The 16,300-nt window shown below is 46.1% G+C and overlaps 1 protein-coding gene across 1 annotated transcript in view; it reads left to right on the forward strand.

Annotated features, from left to right (window-relative positions):
- MIPEP (mitochondrial intermediate peptidase) overlaps window positions 1-7,433 on the forward strand; it is a 133,279-nt gene extending 125,846 nt beyond the window's left edge. The window contains exon 19 of the mRNA XM_029209971.1: window positions 7,200-7,433. Coding sequence (XP_029065804.1) covers window positions 7,200-7,297 — 98 coding nt within the window. The 3' untranslated portion in view covers window positions 7,298-7,433. The remainder of the gene's footprint in view (window positions 1-7,199) is intronic.
- The last annotated feature ends 8,867 nt before the right edge of the window (window positions 7,434-16,300 follow it).

Below are 16,300 nucleotides of genomic sequence, written 5' to 3' on the forward strand. Positions count from 1 at the left end.
ATTAACATGTTGCAGTAGCCTTGTGTACTGATTTTCCTAAGATACTTTAATGTTGGACATTACCAGTAAGACTAACTTCTACTACTTTGGTATTCTCCAGTTGAACGGACAGGAGAGAGAGCAGTGCTGGCAACGTAGCAATAATGAGAACCACTGTGCCCGCGTGCTGGGTGCTTTGCCAGGTGCCGTGCTAAGCACGCTGCACACTTAGGTAACCTCTTCCTGCCCGAGGTCACACCGTGGTGAGCAGTAGAACCAGGATGCCAGCTCAGGCCCTCCGACCCGTCCTGTGTGGACTGCTGGTCTCGTAAACTTCTCTTTCAGGTTAGGCCAGGAAGCTTTTGCTTTGGAAGTAGTTGCGTGCATGTTGCACTGTATCTCCCCTCTGCTCTTTCATAATTTTTGGTGACTGAGTTGCCTGGTACGCTGATGCTCAAAAGAAGATGCTGTTGTGTTCTCCGGGCAGGACATCACAGAGACAGATCTGAAAGGCCGCACATGCTAACTAGACCTGACAAGGTGTCAGCTGCCTTCCACGTAGTAGTGGTCTTATGGCAAAATAAGATTTGCTGAGTGAGAATGCACGAACGCAGGGCCAGCTGTGGTACCTCACCACACACCCACTGGCAGAAACCTTCTTTGCTTGCACACAGTAACAGGAATACGTGAGGAGAGCACGTCAGGGAAGCAGACCTAGAATACCTAGAATTCAGTGGTGCTATGGGACCTACCACACAGTTTCAGTAACAGGGTGGATGGTGACCCTGAATAACAGCCAAGTAAATAGAACCCCTCCGCCTTGGCTTGTCTGGCTGTTTACCCAGCGTGGCCTCTGCAGTAGCTGAGCGCTTTCGGGAAGAAAGCAGTGGCAGCGGGCACCTGGCTTCCCAAGGCTGAGGCCTCCCTTTTGTAAACGCGCTGATTTTTTCAGAGGGTGTGTACATGTTTAACGTGTGGGTGTGTTTGTTTAAGGCAGGCACGGAGCTTCAAAAGGCAAGATGTTTTGTAACCCAGAAATGTAACTGGTAAATGGAATGGTTGGATCTGACGATGAAGTTAGAATAAATGATCAGTAAACGGAGCACCCGTGGCTCCCCTTGCTGGGTTAGCCCCCACCCAGCAGGAAGCCCTGCAGGCAGGGACCCCAGAGGCAGAGCCATGTCTCCAGTGTGACAGGTATTAGCCCAGCCGAGGGGGCAAGAGAGTTCCTGAGTTCGAAGGAGGAAAGGGGTTTTACCTTCGGGCTGGCACCTCGTCCCCCCGAGAACTGACTGCACATAGTGGGGCCACCTTTAGCGAAAGGCGTGGGCAGCTGCAGCCTCGCAGCCCAGGAGACTTCAAAGGAGACAAAGGTGAGCCAGCTGCCCCAGGCCCGGGAGAGACAGCTCTGGAATGAGCTCTGAGCTCGTAAAGTTCACTTCAGCCTCTTCAGACTGCCAGGCCAGCCTTTGTACTGGAATTCTTCGTCAGTCTGAGCCAAGTTTGACACATATAATTATTTCAGCATAAAAAGCAGCCATGAACTACCACCATGGGCTTTAGAACCGAGGGTGGTGGTGGAGACATGCAGACTTCTCACTCGTTGCCCAGGCCGTGCGGATAACCCGATGTTTGGTAACAGGGGATGGAGCCACGGCAGCTGAATATGTAGGCGAATCACAGGCTCAGTAGTTCTGGTCACTTTTTTAAGTTGTGGTTAAGTGTATATAACATAAAATTTACCATTGCTGCCATTTACGGCCCTGTGCGATCATCACCGCTGTCCAGCGACAGGACTTTTCCATCGTCCCAGTGATAAACCTTTTATCACAGCTGCTAACAGGTAGAAATGGATTGACTCTAGTTCCTTCTTCTGTTTCCATCTTTCCGTAGATAAACAGTTATCTCATAAAAAGCAGATGGCAAAAGCCAGAAAAAAGCAAAGCAAGCAATGGTTCATTAGCTGGGTAATTAGCTCGTGATTGTGTTGGATGATAATGTCCTAAATACTTAATCAAGACCAGACTTCTGAAGTTCAACTTGTGCAGAAAAATAAGCCACCTCATCCTTCAGCTCTTGAACCTTCGATCTGAAAGCTCTGATGGTTACTGTTAGCAGTTACGGAGCATTTTCCATGAGTTAATCCTTAGAACAATCTGGCAAAGTAGATGACATTATGCCATATTTTATGATCTTCAAACATTATATTTCACTCTACCAGTCTGCCTCTGCTCAGACTGCTTCTAGTAGAAGAACGGAGCCCCAGAGGTTACGTGACTGGTCTGAAGTCCCTAACCAGGTGGCTGATGGGGTAGCTCAAGCCCCTGCGCCAGTGCCTAAGGAAGAGTTACCTTTCCACTCTTTTCCTCCTTGGTAACCCTTCAGAGGAAGACATCGGGATAGTCAGGGAGGAGAGTGGACTGAAATTTTGAATTATAAGATGCTGTGCAGAAGCAGGGAATGTTCCACTGAGCCTAATACCCTAACCTGCCCAGCGCTTGCTCCTGCATGGCAGCTCCTCTGCTTTTCAGAGCTGGCTTGTTGTCCCCTAGATAAATGACACCTGTAGACCTTAAACAGAAACCCGACAGACATACCTTCATTTAAACCAAGTACTGGCGCTGCGTCTGAAATACAAGAGTATGGTTGCTTTCATCTCTGATTTTAAAAGAACTGGGCAGGGGTGGGTTACGTGTCCCGACCACCTCAGGCATTGAGGGCCTGGCCTGACGGGTGCCCAACCCATGCACCTCCACTGCACCTTGAGGCCCACAGTCAGAAGGGTGTTCCCTTCCCCGATCCCACCAGGAAGGAACCCATTTCAGGAGGACCCTGGAGCTGCTGGGGCAGCGTTCCCGCCCCCTCACCCTGCCCACCTCCCACTGCAGCGGCCAGGGCTGCGGGCGGAGCCGTCTCTCTCCCCGCTCGGGCCAGGGCCGCTCTCCTTTCCCCACCAGTGGGCTTGGACAGAGGGAATCTGATAGGAAAGCCTGCTTGTGTGTCACCTGTTTACTTTATCTGTGGGAAAGAAGACATGGTCATTTAAATGAAAAAAGAAGAAACAAAAACCACCTGCTTCTGGTCTAAACCGTGAGTCTAGAAAGTTGGTCCTTAATCAGACAGAAATGTCAGTGTCCCCCGGGCATCGCTCAGTCCCTCTTCATAACATGTGAACCAATCTTTTCATCAACTGGCAATCTACTTGAAAGGAACAGAACCAACTTAGACTGACCAAGCAGAAAAGAAGTTTGGGGGAACAGTACAGAGGTCGCCACGGAGTCAAAGGGAGAAGCCGAAACACAGCTGAGAGCGCGTGGCTTCCGGGGCCGGCGAAGGGCGGGGACGAGCTCCTCGGGGTTGCCGGGTGCTGCGTTCAGCCGCCCCGTGGTCCGCAGCTGCTCGTCCCTCCGCCCCGGGAGCAGGTCCTGGAGGGGTGCAGCGGGCGCGGAGCTGGGCAGCGAGGCCTGCCCCCCAGCTGCCGCAGTGCCGGGGCCTCCGAGCAGAAGCCCCTCCTGCCTCGCGACGCAGTCTGCGACCCTCGAGACCGTAACTCAGGGCCGTCAGGCCTTTTAGGGCAGCTGCCCCGTCCTTTGAGGTCCCGGAACACGTGGTTTGAGCAGAGCAGTCAGGACCAAAAGGTTCGGGTTTGTTCCAGTTTTTATCAGCGTATTTGCCTCTCTGGTAAAACGAGGAGGAAAACAAACTAAGTCATCCTCCGCAACTGCTGTGGCTCCAAGGAGGGCGGGCAGGTGGAAGCCCGCTGTCCCCCCTTCCGCGAGGACTCGGCCGGCAGGCCCGGCGCACCTGCCTTTCTTACATCGCTGTCCACGCTTCTCGAACTTTCAGGCGTGAAGCTGCCCTCGGTTTTGTTTTACTGTTTCGGCCCCCTGGCCCCCGACTCAGGTGATGTCCACAGAGAAACGTGTGTAAACTCACCCACTCGTGGACTCGGCACCTCCAGCCGGGTTCCCGGGGCTCCTGCGAAATTGCACGTCTCATCACCACCCTTTTAAGACTAAGACTTGAAGACAAAGGGGACGTGTTTGTCAGCTTTTTTAAAAACCTCAGAGTTCTTGGAATCTTTTTTACCATCCACGTACATAAAAGCCAATTTCAATTTTTCTTATTCGTGGAACTGCCTGAAAACATTGTGTTTCTCTTAATTCTTTGTGCCGAAGTTGGTTCAGGTTGACACTTGCCAAACACTTCAATCTAATTAAAGCGAGGACACCGCAGCCATATTCCAGGAGGATCCCGGCCCCAGTAACTCCCCCATCCCTCTCGGTCTGGCTTCTCTTTACCAGTCACATCAAACACACAATTACTGAACCATTCACCTCTGATGGGATTTTATTTAAAACTGCCCTGAGCGTGTTACATTCTTCCCGCGCTGCTGCCATGACTGCTGTTCTCTGAGACGCAGAAGTGGCTGGAGGTGGGCCTCGCCGGGGGCGTGTGCCCCTGAGGTGCGGCCGCGGAGGACAGAGCGGGGCCCTGTGAACGTGGGCAGCTTGTGGAGGGGACGTGACACTTCACAGGGACGCGAGGGCCAAGCTTGACTGCACGGGTTGGCTCCACCTCTAACGTGCTCCCCAGGGGGAGTGACCGGGTCCGTGGGTCGAGGCCTGGGCCTGCCCTGAGCTCTGCGTTCCACCGCGGAGGGCACCCAAACGTCATGAGCGGTTGGTTCCCGGCGCTCTGTTCTCCCTCCAGACCCCAGACGCTCTGTGCGCTGCCCACCGGGTGCCTTGCCTAGGCCGCCCTCTCCACCGCAAAGGCCCTAGCTTGAGCCTGGGCCTTCCCCGTCTCTCACGTTTCTGCAGGCCCCCATCTGCCCCACGGAGCCTTCGGAATCTCTGCCACACACGACATCCTTCTCCCTCTGTTCTCCCACTGGCTGCCATCTATGTGCTGTTAACACCCGAAGCTGACTCTTTCCCGAATGCTTTCAGGCATTCAGAAAAGTCACGTGAACTGTAAACACTCATACACTTGCCCTTTAGAGTCTACACTTAACATTTTGCTCTATCTGCTTTGTCACGTATCCATCTGTCCATTCCTCCATCCACCCATCATATATATGTATTTTCAAAACAAGGTGCAGACGTAAGTACGTTCTACCCCAGACGCTTCTGTGTGCGTATAACCAGAGTTCAGTGTTGGTTACGTAACATTTACATGTGGTGAAAGGCACAAATCCTTAACGTTCCATTTACTGAATTTTGACGAGCTATATACCTGGGTGTCACACACGGTCCAGACAGAGAACTTTCCCATCACACCAGGACCTTCTGGGTCGGTCACCGTCCCCACTCCCGAAGGCAACCACCGCTCCAGTTTTTTTCGCCACGGCTTAGTCCGGACCTTCTTGGAAGTGAATATAAACGAAACAGGCAGCGTGTGTTTTGTGTGGGCCCTTGTGTGCAATGCACCGTGTCTGAGGCCCACCCGAGGTGTTGTCTGGGTCAGTAGTTCTTTCCTTCTCGTTGCTGGTGCCGTTCCACTGTGTGAAGACACCACGAACGTCCACCTGCAGCCTGGTAATGGGAGCTTGTGTCGTTCCACTTTAGGCTGCTGGGAACGTGCCTGCATTTCTCTCGGCTAATGCCTAGGAGGAAACAGCTGGGTCCCGGGGCAGGTGTGTGCTGAGCTTTATAGAAACCGCTGGACCTTTTTCTGAAGGGCTCTCGCATCTCATCCTCTGCCCCTGCTGGGCGACAAGCCATGGCGCCCAGGGCCTTGACTGCGTTTGCTGTCTTCATCCCTGGGACTTCAGCCGTCCCGGTGGAACATCATGGTGTCTCTCTGTGGCTTTTCCTTTTCCTGGATGACAGTGATGTTGTGTGTCTTCTCAGGGCCTGTTAGTTCCGTGTTTATTCAGATATCTTTTTTTGTGAAAGGTCTGCTCAAATCTTTCGTCCATTTTTTATTTTTACAAGTATTTTTATGATGAGTTGGAGTTCTTTATATTTTCTGGATACCAGTCCTGTGTGAGATATGTGTTGTGTCAGTATTTTCTCCCATTCTGTCATTGACCTGTTCATTTTTTTTTTAACAGTTTCTTTGCAAGGCGGGAAGTTTTAAATTTTGATGAACTCTAATGTATCTTTTTTTCTTTTATGGTTATTACCGTCCGTGTCCTAAGAGACCTTTGCCTACCTCAGAGTCACAAAGATATTCTGTGTTTTCTTCTAGACACTTAATAATTTTAGCTTTTACAATTAGGTCTGTGCCCATCTCACATTAATGGTTATGTACGGTATGTGACAGGGGTCAAGGTTAACCTTCCCCACATGGCTGTCCAGGTCCACACGGTGTACTTCTGTGATTGTGTCCTTCCTGCCCTCATACTGTGACTTGGCCTGGTCCTTCACACAGTGAACACTCAAGGCATGTTAACTGAATTGCACTGACGATTTAGAGGAAATAGGGACTCCGGTAATCTTTTAATGTCTTGGTGTTGGAATCCATTTTATAGGATCCATCCCCCAAATTAAATACTGGTGAGAGAGCCCTGTTCAACCTTGAGTTAGCATTACCTGCCAAGAGCACAGGCCGGGGCCACAGGGTTCATTGCACGAATGTTGTCTTTGGCTTCTTGAGTGAAGAGTGGAGATCAATTCAGCTTTTTACTGAATTGCTACTATATGCCAGAGAGGGTGCCTCACTGCTTTCCAATACAGCTTCTTATTCTAGCTTTATTGAAACCTTGTATGTCAGATGAGGAAATTCGAGAACCAGACATTAGGAGTTCTCCAAGACAGGCCCGGTCTGGAGGAAAGCCAGTAACTTGTGTCTGATATAAGACTTCTGCAAGACGATTAACAGCTGAATGATTTTAAAGTGCACAGGACTTGATAATAACACTTGGCAGGCAATTAAACATATTAAATTCTGAACCAGCCCAAAGACAGCTGAAAAATTAAGTCTTCTGACATCACTCCAAGTGTATAGTAATATGTGCAAAATAAAAACCCCCGGGAAACATATTTGGCTCTAAATCTCTAAGCTAAGAGTTTGATTAGATAGTAAAAAAAGGCATTAAAACAAGAAATAGCTTCGGGGCCCATGCACTGCCCAGGACTTTTTGAAACGTCCTCACAGTCAAGCTCGCGGTTCACAAAGCCGAATGTCCCCTGACCGTGCAGATTTGATGTATGTCTTCGTCCCTGTGTACTGTCTGCGGAGAATGAGCCGGCTGATCTTTTCTTCGTCCGCAGGTATGCTTCAGAAGTGTCCTTCTATCGATGACTTCGTAAATGCCCTTGTTTCCGACCTGGATATGGACTTGGAAACTTTCCTCGTGGATTCTAAATGATGGGAACACCGTGAATCCTTTAAGTCAGTCACGGAGATATCAATTTTGTTGTAAATGCTACAACTTTGAACGTTTGTTTCTGATTTCAGCATTCAATTCTGTAATAACTTATGAAAAACCTCAAACCAGTGGAACTTGGAATAAATAACTTTTTAAAATTATGCTGGCTTTTAGCCTGTTTGTTTGGCAGATTTTTGAACATAAGGAAATCCATTCAGTGAGCGAGTGCAAACCAGAACACAGAGGTGTTAGCGTCAGGGGCCAGACACCCTCAGCCCAGCCCCGCTCCTGGTGAGCTTTTCCCTGTCCGATGACCTTTACTTGGTTAGAGACATAATAAAAAGCAAAATTATTTCAGTTTGAAGCAGTCTTCAGAAAGATTACACATATAGTTCCTCTGCATGATTTCTTATAGGTGGCTTTGAAAATGGAATAGTCAGTTACAGTGACCGAGAAACCAAGTGTCGTTTCCAAAGTATTTGTAATCGATTGTGTTGGCTTTTCCTGTGTGTTTAGGAATATACTATACAGATGGACTCAGAACAGAGGGCACCTGAACTCACACTTTTCTGACCTGACGATGAATATACAAAAATAAGTGCAGGTACAATTAGTAAATGATGTGTCAGGTCCAGTGACTGACAAATACGGAAACTGGGATTCAAACCCTGTCCTTACCCTAAACACTATTGCATTATTGCATACTGTATCACCATGTGTTAATAACAGAAGAGAAAGACACCGTTTAATAGGCTTTTCACACCTTCAAAGTCAAGAATTTAATTACAGGCTTTCATTTAAAATGACACCTGCTAGTGGCCTCTTCCTGCTTCTCCCTAAAAGACCAGTGATGATGCAAAAAGGCAGGATTAAAAATCCCCAAAACTAGGACACATGTCCAACCTACTCACAGAATCTGCAGGAATTTCTACAAGCTAGAAACAGACGAGACAGGATAAAGAAACGTCAGTGACGCACGCATGCCGGGTCCACCTGGATGCTGGGGTGAGGGGAGGGGCGACCCTCCGTTCTCTCCCCACCTCCTGCCCACACAGGTAACACGCTGTGTGCACCAGCCAGGGAGCCGCGGCCCCGCGAACCTCCCGTGGGGCTTCCGCGTTAGCCACACGAGGCCTGTTCTCCTCTCCCAGCTCCTCCCCGTTTGGCTCTCTCAGTCTGTGAACACGTGGAAACCACAGTGCAGAGAATCCTTGGGCGGGAAGGAGGGCAGGCCTGCAGCAGTCGCTCCCCCGTGGGAGGTGTGGGGTGATGCCGCAGGGACAGCCGGGTGCCAGCGCCCAGGGCAGAAGCGGCTGCTTCCGTCCCCACCCACACGGTCTGTGAGCTGAGGGAGGCGACGCTCTTGCTGACACAGACGCTAACTCTCATCTGGGAAACGGACCCGGAGAAACTGACACCAACCTGCCGTCCGTTACAGGTAAGTCTGAAAAGGTGCTTTAACAGCTCCAGGTGTACCGAGCCGCCAGCCCCTGGGCCTTTATCCTCCCTTTTCAGCTGAGGGTGAGTGAGCAGAAAAGGAAATCTGTGCGGAGCTTCAGAAAAAGGAAGGGAAGACGCGGGAAGATCCCAACTTTGAACACTATTCTTAAAAGGAACTAAGGCACACTGTAGAAAACATCTCTGCCATTCTTAGTGAGACTTGAGAAAACACGGTATTTATGAAGCCGAAAGCCATAAAGAAAGAACAAGCGGAAATTTAAAATAGGCGAATCTAAAAAAGAAGACAGGCAGAATAAGAAAAAAAGAAATGCAGAGAAACTGAAACATAGTGCAGTGATTTAAAACATGATCAAAGCAGAAAAGACCAAAACTGCCAAGGAGAAATGAGAAGCATCTCACTCAGAGTGCAGGTTAAATTCAGGGACACGGTGAAAGCCGGCGGCCAGGAAGCAGCGCAGAATCCCGGGGACAAAGCCAGGACAGCTGGAACAGAAACAGCAACAAAACCCAAATTCTCGTGTCCTCCTGTGTTCCCAGTGCTCAGAACAGTGACCAGCACATAGCAGGAGCTCTGGTGAAGACATGCTAGTCAATGAACTTAAGGAAACTTTTGAGATGAAAAAATGGATGTGTAATTTAAAAGGGAATCCTTGATGGCTGCCTAACAATGAGAATGCGCTTAATGCCGCTGAACGATATACAATTAAAAATGGTTAAAACAGTAAAGTTTTTGTTATGTATGATTTACCACAATTTTTTAAAGCAAAGTAAATAAATGCAAGCAAAGAGAGAGACGAGAATCCTGCATTCTAGATCAAAACGAACAAAGAAAACAGTAAAAAGAGACCCCCCCCACACACACCTAGACAGACTCTGCCTTTCATTTTGAGAACTTAAATATAAATACAATTAAAATTATAAGCCAACTGATCCCAAACTGGGCATTTCCCAGGGGTTGTTAGTGTTCCACGAACTCAGAAGGGTCCCAGTGTTAAATACATTTGTAAAATACAAGTGAGCTCTGTGTTTCACCATATGCACATCAGCAGTCCTGCACTCACAACACCTATCTCCCAAACGTGTTTGATGAGGGGGCCCCCCGCTTTTGTTGGAGGACCTACTGATGACATTTGTCAGAACACTGGGGACTAACTGTTGAAAGCATCCAGCTAGAAACAACAGGCTTACACAGAAAGGAACAAAGCGGACAGCGCTCCCAGAATTCAACTGTTCATCGCTGTGAAAGCCAAAGGACGGTGAAAAAAAGTTTTCAGAGGTAAAGGCTGAGATGCAGAATGGCGTTCTCAGATATACGAGGGCTCAGGAGACATCTCAGCTTTGTACCTTTCTTTAAAAATCACTAGAAGAATAAGTAATTTCGATCGAGTCAAAGCAAAGGAAATCCCTAAGGAACTTGTAAGAATTCTGAGGGGTCATTGCCTCTTTTCTCAACAACAGCTGGATAAATCATAACAGCAAATTATTTTACTATGAATGCTTTCCCTTATGATGGGAATAAGCCCACAACACACAGCAGTTCCTCTGGGAAAAATTCTCTCCAGTACTTTACGGTTTACCAGCAGCTTCCAAAAATCCAGTTTAAACTACTTATGTGCTAAAAATAATAATCATCATCTAGAGAAAGAACTGGAGGATAATGAGTAAAATGTTAATGTGATTGTCCTTAGTGTTGAGATTTTGGCCTTTTATTTTTCTTCTATTTCCAAATTTAAAAAAAAATAGGCAATGTGTTCATTTTAATATAATTTAAAATTTTCAAAAAGTTTAATCATGACAGAGCTAAACTTAAAGGCGTGTTTCCAGTTCTGAAGGAATGCTTGGCTGATGTAAGCAAATTCAGAAAATGCTTCTGAGACATTCAGGGAACAACCCGTACAGTCAGAAACTTTACTAATACCCAAGGGTTAGCGTGATTTGCTCAAAGCGACTGAGATAAAACATGAATAGCAGCAGTGCTTGACATTCATTTAGCATTTTTCAGTTCACAAAGAACTTTATCACGTGGTCATCTCAGGTGCGACCCATCACCCAAGAGATAACAGGGCGCAGGCAGTGTCAGGACTCTGTTGCCACAGTGGGGCAGACAGGCTGGCGATGCGTTGGCTGCTGAGCTGGTCACGCCGATGCAGGACTCCTGGACTGTGCCCCCTCCCCTGCACACGGGTCTTCAGGAGAGGTTGTGGATCTCCTGCAGGGGCTCAGGTGCACATTCAGACAGAGCGCTGGGTGGTTACAGGGCCCACTGGGCCTGAGGTCGCGCGTGGTCTTTCTGCTTGAGGAAGCCTGTGCCCGTGGACAGACAGACGATGAGACATCACAGCACCAGACCAGGAGGGAGGAGGGGTGGGAGGAGAGAGAGGAGAGGCCATCTGGAAAAAGTCTTCCACAGAACTTGCCATCCACTGGGTGGTGGCAGGTGGCAGGGTGGCACCTTTGTACTCTTTAAATCGTGACTTGATGTTTTTAGAAAACCATGTGGGAAGCAGTGCTAGGACAAGCCTGTGGTGGCCATTGGGACGGTCCTTTATGATAAACTGCTTAATTCGCATCCTTTGAGTAAGACTGTCCAGCAGTGATGAGCTGTTCTCCAGGCCCGTTTCTCCCTCTCACTGACAGAGAAACCAGCAGGACCGTGTTAGGTGCCCTTCTGCAATCCCAATGCACTGGGCCAAGGGTAACTGCTCTCCACAGGCACCCGATCTATTTATTATTTCCTCCAACCTTATGTTTATTTTCCTATTCATTTTCTTATGTCTTGGGTTAATTAATTTTTAATTTTCAGCCTTTCTTTTCTCAGATGTGCATCTCAGTCTATAAACTTTCTTCGAAGTACTGCTTTAATTACATCCCAGAAGTGTTCACATGGAGTATTTTCATTATTATTCTATTCAAAATATCTAATGTAGTCCAATGGGTAATTTAGAAGTGTATCTTTATTGCATTGTGGTCAGAGTACACATTCTGTACCATTTCAGTCTTTTGCAATTTATTGAGACCCACTTTAGGGCCCTGTATATGGTCAATACCGACTGTAAACATATTAGATGTGCTTGGGAAGAACGTGTATTTTTTAGTTGTTATGTGCAAGGTGCGTTTTCTTCATCTTTTGTCTGCTTCATTTGCTTTAAAACATCTGAAAGATGTATTAAAAATCTCTTGCCATAATTGCATATTTATCTATTTACTACTGTAATTTGGTCAGTTTTCGCTTTATAGATTTTGAGGCCATATTGCTAACTACAAACAAATTTAGAATTCTTATATCTTCCTGGTAAATTTTTAAATTATTATGATGTGATTCTCTTTATCTCTCCTTGTACCTTTTAGCTTAAAACCTATTTTGCCTGATTTATTATAACTACACAAGTTCTCCTTTGTTTAATATGCATGACATATTTTCTGTTCCTTCACTACCTCATTATTTGGTGTGTCTTTTATACATGCCATGTTGCTTCTTATTCTGATATTCTTTTTCTTTTTTTTTTTTTTTTTTTTTTTTTTTTGTGGTACACGGGCCTCTCACTGTTGTGGCCCCTCCCATTGAGGAGCACAGGCTCCGGTCCCGCAGGCCCAGTGGCGATGTTTCACAGGCCCTGCCGCTCTGCGGCATGTGGGATCCTCCCGGACCTGGGTACGAACCCATGTCCCCTGCATCGGCAGGCGGACTCTCAACCACTGCGCCACCAGGGGAAGCCCTGATCTAGTTTTAAAAAACTGTTTTCTGTGGGGTAGTCCAAATGCCTAATCCACCATTACCAGAAACCTATAATTCTGTTCCTCTAAGATCTAAACATAGAATTACCGTACGATCGAGCAATTCCACTCCAAGTTTTATACCCAAAGTTATTGAAAGCAGGAACTCGAATTTATATTTGTGCACCAATGTTCATTGTAGCATTATTCACAATAGCCAAAAGGTGGAAACAACCTAAATGCCCATCAACAGACAAATGGGTAAACAAAATATGGTGTATCCTTATAATGAAACATCACTTGACCATAAAAAGGAATGAAGTTCTGGTACTTGCTACAGCGTGGATGAAACTCAAAAACTTATGCAAAGAAGCCAGACACTAAAGGACAAATACTGTATGATTCCACTTACATGAAATATCTAAAATAGGCAAATTCATCACAGACAAAAATTAAACTAGAGGTTACCAGGGGCTGGGGTGGGGTAATGGGGGAATTATCATAGAGTTACAGAGTTTCTGTCTCAAGTGATGCAAAATTCTTGAAAATAGAGAGTGGTGATGGTTGCGCAACAATATGAGTGTAATTAACGACACTGAATTGTACACCTAACAATGGTTAGAATGGAAAATTCTGTGTTGAAAATACTTTATCAAAATGTTACACAGTGACTGGTTCAAGATGGCGGAGGAGAAGGACGTGCGCTCACTCCCTCTTGCGAGAGCACCGGAATCACAACTCACTGCGGGACAGTCATCGACAGGAGGACACTGGGACTCCCCAAAGACGCCCCACACCCAAAGACAAAGGAGGAGCCACCACGAGACGGTAGGACGGGCGCAATCACAGTAAAATCAAATCCCATAACCGCTGGGTGGGTGACTCACAGACTGGAGAACACTTATACCACAGAAGTCCACCCACTGGAGTGAAGGTTCTGAGCCCCACGTCAGGCTTCCCAACCTGGGGGTCCGGCAATGGGAGGAAGAATTCCTAGAGAATTAGACTTTGAAGGCTAGCGGGATTTGATTGCAGGACTTCAACTGGATGGGGGGAAACAGAGCAGGATTTGATTGCAGGACTTCAACAGGACGGGGGCGCAGTGGGGGGAAACAAAATGTGTGCATCGGGACCCGGGAAAGGAGCAGTGGCCCCATGGGAGACTGAACCAGCCCTACCTGCTAGTGTTGGAGGGTCTCATGCAGAGGCGGGGGGGTGGCTGTGGCTCACCATGAGGACAAGGACACTGGCAGCAAAAGTTCTGGAAGTACTCCTTGGCGTGAGCCCTCCCAGAGTCCACCATTAGCCCCACCAAAGAGCCCAGGTAGGCTCCAGTGCTGGGTCGCCTCAGGCCAAACAACCAACAGGGAGGCAACCCAGCCCCACCCATCAGCAGACAAGCAGGTTAAAGTTTTACTGAGCTCTGCCCACCAGAGCAACACCCAGCTCTACCCACCACCAGTCCCTCCGATCAGGAAGCTTGCACAAGCCTCTTAGATAGCCTCATCCACCAGAAGGCAGACAGCAGAAGCAAGAAGAACTACAATCCTGCAGCCTGTGGAACAAAAACCACATTCACAGAAAGACAGACAAGATGAAAAGGCAGAGGGCTATGTACCAGATGAAGGAACAAGATAAAACCCCAGAAAAACAACTAAATGAAGTGGAGATAGGCAACCTTCCAGAAAAAGAATTCAGAATAATGATAGTGAAGATGATCCAGGACCTTGGAAAAAGAATGGAGGCAAAGATCAAGAAGATGCAAGAAATGTTTAACAAAGACCTAGAAGGATTAAAGAACAAACAAACAGACATGAACAATCCAATAACTGAAATGAAAACTACACTAGAAGGAATCAATAGGAGAGTAACTGAGGCAGAAGAACAGATAAGTGACCCGGAAGACAGAATGCTGGAATTCACTGCAGTGGAACAGAACAAAGAAAAAAGAAATGAAATGAAGACAGAAATGAGACCTCTGGGACAACATTAAATGCAACAACATTCGCATTATAGGGGTCCCAGAAGGAGAAGAGAGAGAGAAAGGACCTGAGAAAATATTTGAAGAGATTATTGTCGAAAACTTCTGTAACATGGAAAAGGAAATAGCCACCCACGTCCAGGAAGCGCAGAAAGTCCCATACAGGATAAACCCAAGGAGAAACACGCCAAGACACACAGTAATCAAACTGGCAAAAATTAAAGACAAAGAAAAATTATTGAAAGCAGCAAGGGCAAAATGACAAATAATATACAAGGGAACTCCCATAAGGTTAACAGCTGATTTCTCAGCAGAAACTGTACAAGCCAGAAGGGAGTGGCATGACATACTTAAAGTGATGAAAAGGAAGACCCTACAACCAAGATTACTCTACCCAGCAAGGATCTCATTCAGATTCAATGGAGAAATCAAAAGCTTTACAGATAAGCTAAGAGAATTCAGCACCCCCAAACCAGCTCTATAACAAATGCTAAAGGAACTTCTCTAAGTGGGAAACACAAAAGAAAAGGACCTACAAAAACAAACCCAAAACAATTAAGAAATGGTAATAGGAACATACATATCAATAATTACCTTAAACGTGAAAGGATTAAATGCTCCAACCAAAAGACACAGGCTCACTGAATGGATACAAAAACAAGACCCATATATATGCTATCTACAAGAGACCCACTTCAGACCTAGGGACACATACAGACTACAAGTGACGGGATGGAAAAAGGTATTCCATGCAAATGGAAATCAAAACAAAGCTGGAGGAGCAATACTCATATCAGATAAAACAGACTTTAAAATAAAGAATGTTACAAGAGACAAGGAAGGACACAACATAATGATCAAGGGAACCAAGAAGAATCCAAGAAGAAGATATAACAATTATAAATATGTATGCATCCAACATAGGAGCACCTCAATATATAAGGTAATGGCCTAACAACTATAAAAGCGGAAATCGACAGTAACGCAATAATAGTGGGAGACTTTAACATCACTTACACCAATGGACAGATCATCCAAATAGAAAATTAATAAGGAAACACAAGCTTTAAATGACATAATAGACCAAATAGATTTAATTGATATTTACAGGACATTCCATCCAAAAACAGCAGATTACACTTTCTTCTCAAGTACGCACGGAACATTCTCCAGGATAGATCACATCTTGGGTCACAAATCAAACCTTGGTAAATTTAAGAAAATTGAAGTTATATCAAACATCTTTTCTGACCACATGCTATGAGATTAGAAATCAATTACAGGGAAAAAATGTAAAAAACACAAACACATGGAGGATAAACAATACATTACTAAATAACCAAGAGATCACTGAAGAAATGAAAGAGGAAATAAAAAAATACTAGAGACAAATGACAGTGAAAACACGATGATCCAAAACCTATGGGATGCAGCAAAAGCAGTTCTAAGAGGGAAGTTTATAGCAATACAATCCTACCTCAAGAAACAAGAAAAATCTCAAATAAACGATCTAACCTTACACCTAAAGTAACTAGAGAAAGAAGAACAAACAAAACCCAATGTTAATAGAAGGAAAGAAATCATAACAATCAGAGCAGAAATAAATGAAATAGAAACAAAAAAATCAATAGCAAAGATCAATAAAACTAAAAGTTGGTTCTTTGAGAAGATAAACAAAATTGATAAACCATTAGCCAGACTCATCGAGAAAAAGAGGGAGAGGACTCAAATCAATAAAATTAGAACTGAAAAAGGAGAAGTTACAACAGACACCGCAGAAATACAAAGCATCCTAAGAGACTACTACAGGCAACTCAATGCCAATAAAATGGACAACCTGGAAGAAA

The sequence above is a fragment of the Monodon monoceros genome, unplaced genomic scaffold (assembly GCF_005190385.1).
Source record: "Monodon monoceros isolate NGI ecotype Baffin Bay Population unplaced genomic scaffold, NGI_Narwhal_1 Super_Scaffold_8, whole genome shotgun sequence".
NCBI lineage: Eukaryota > Metazoa > Chordata > Mammalia > Artiodactyla > Monodontidae > Monodon > Monodon monoceros.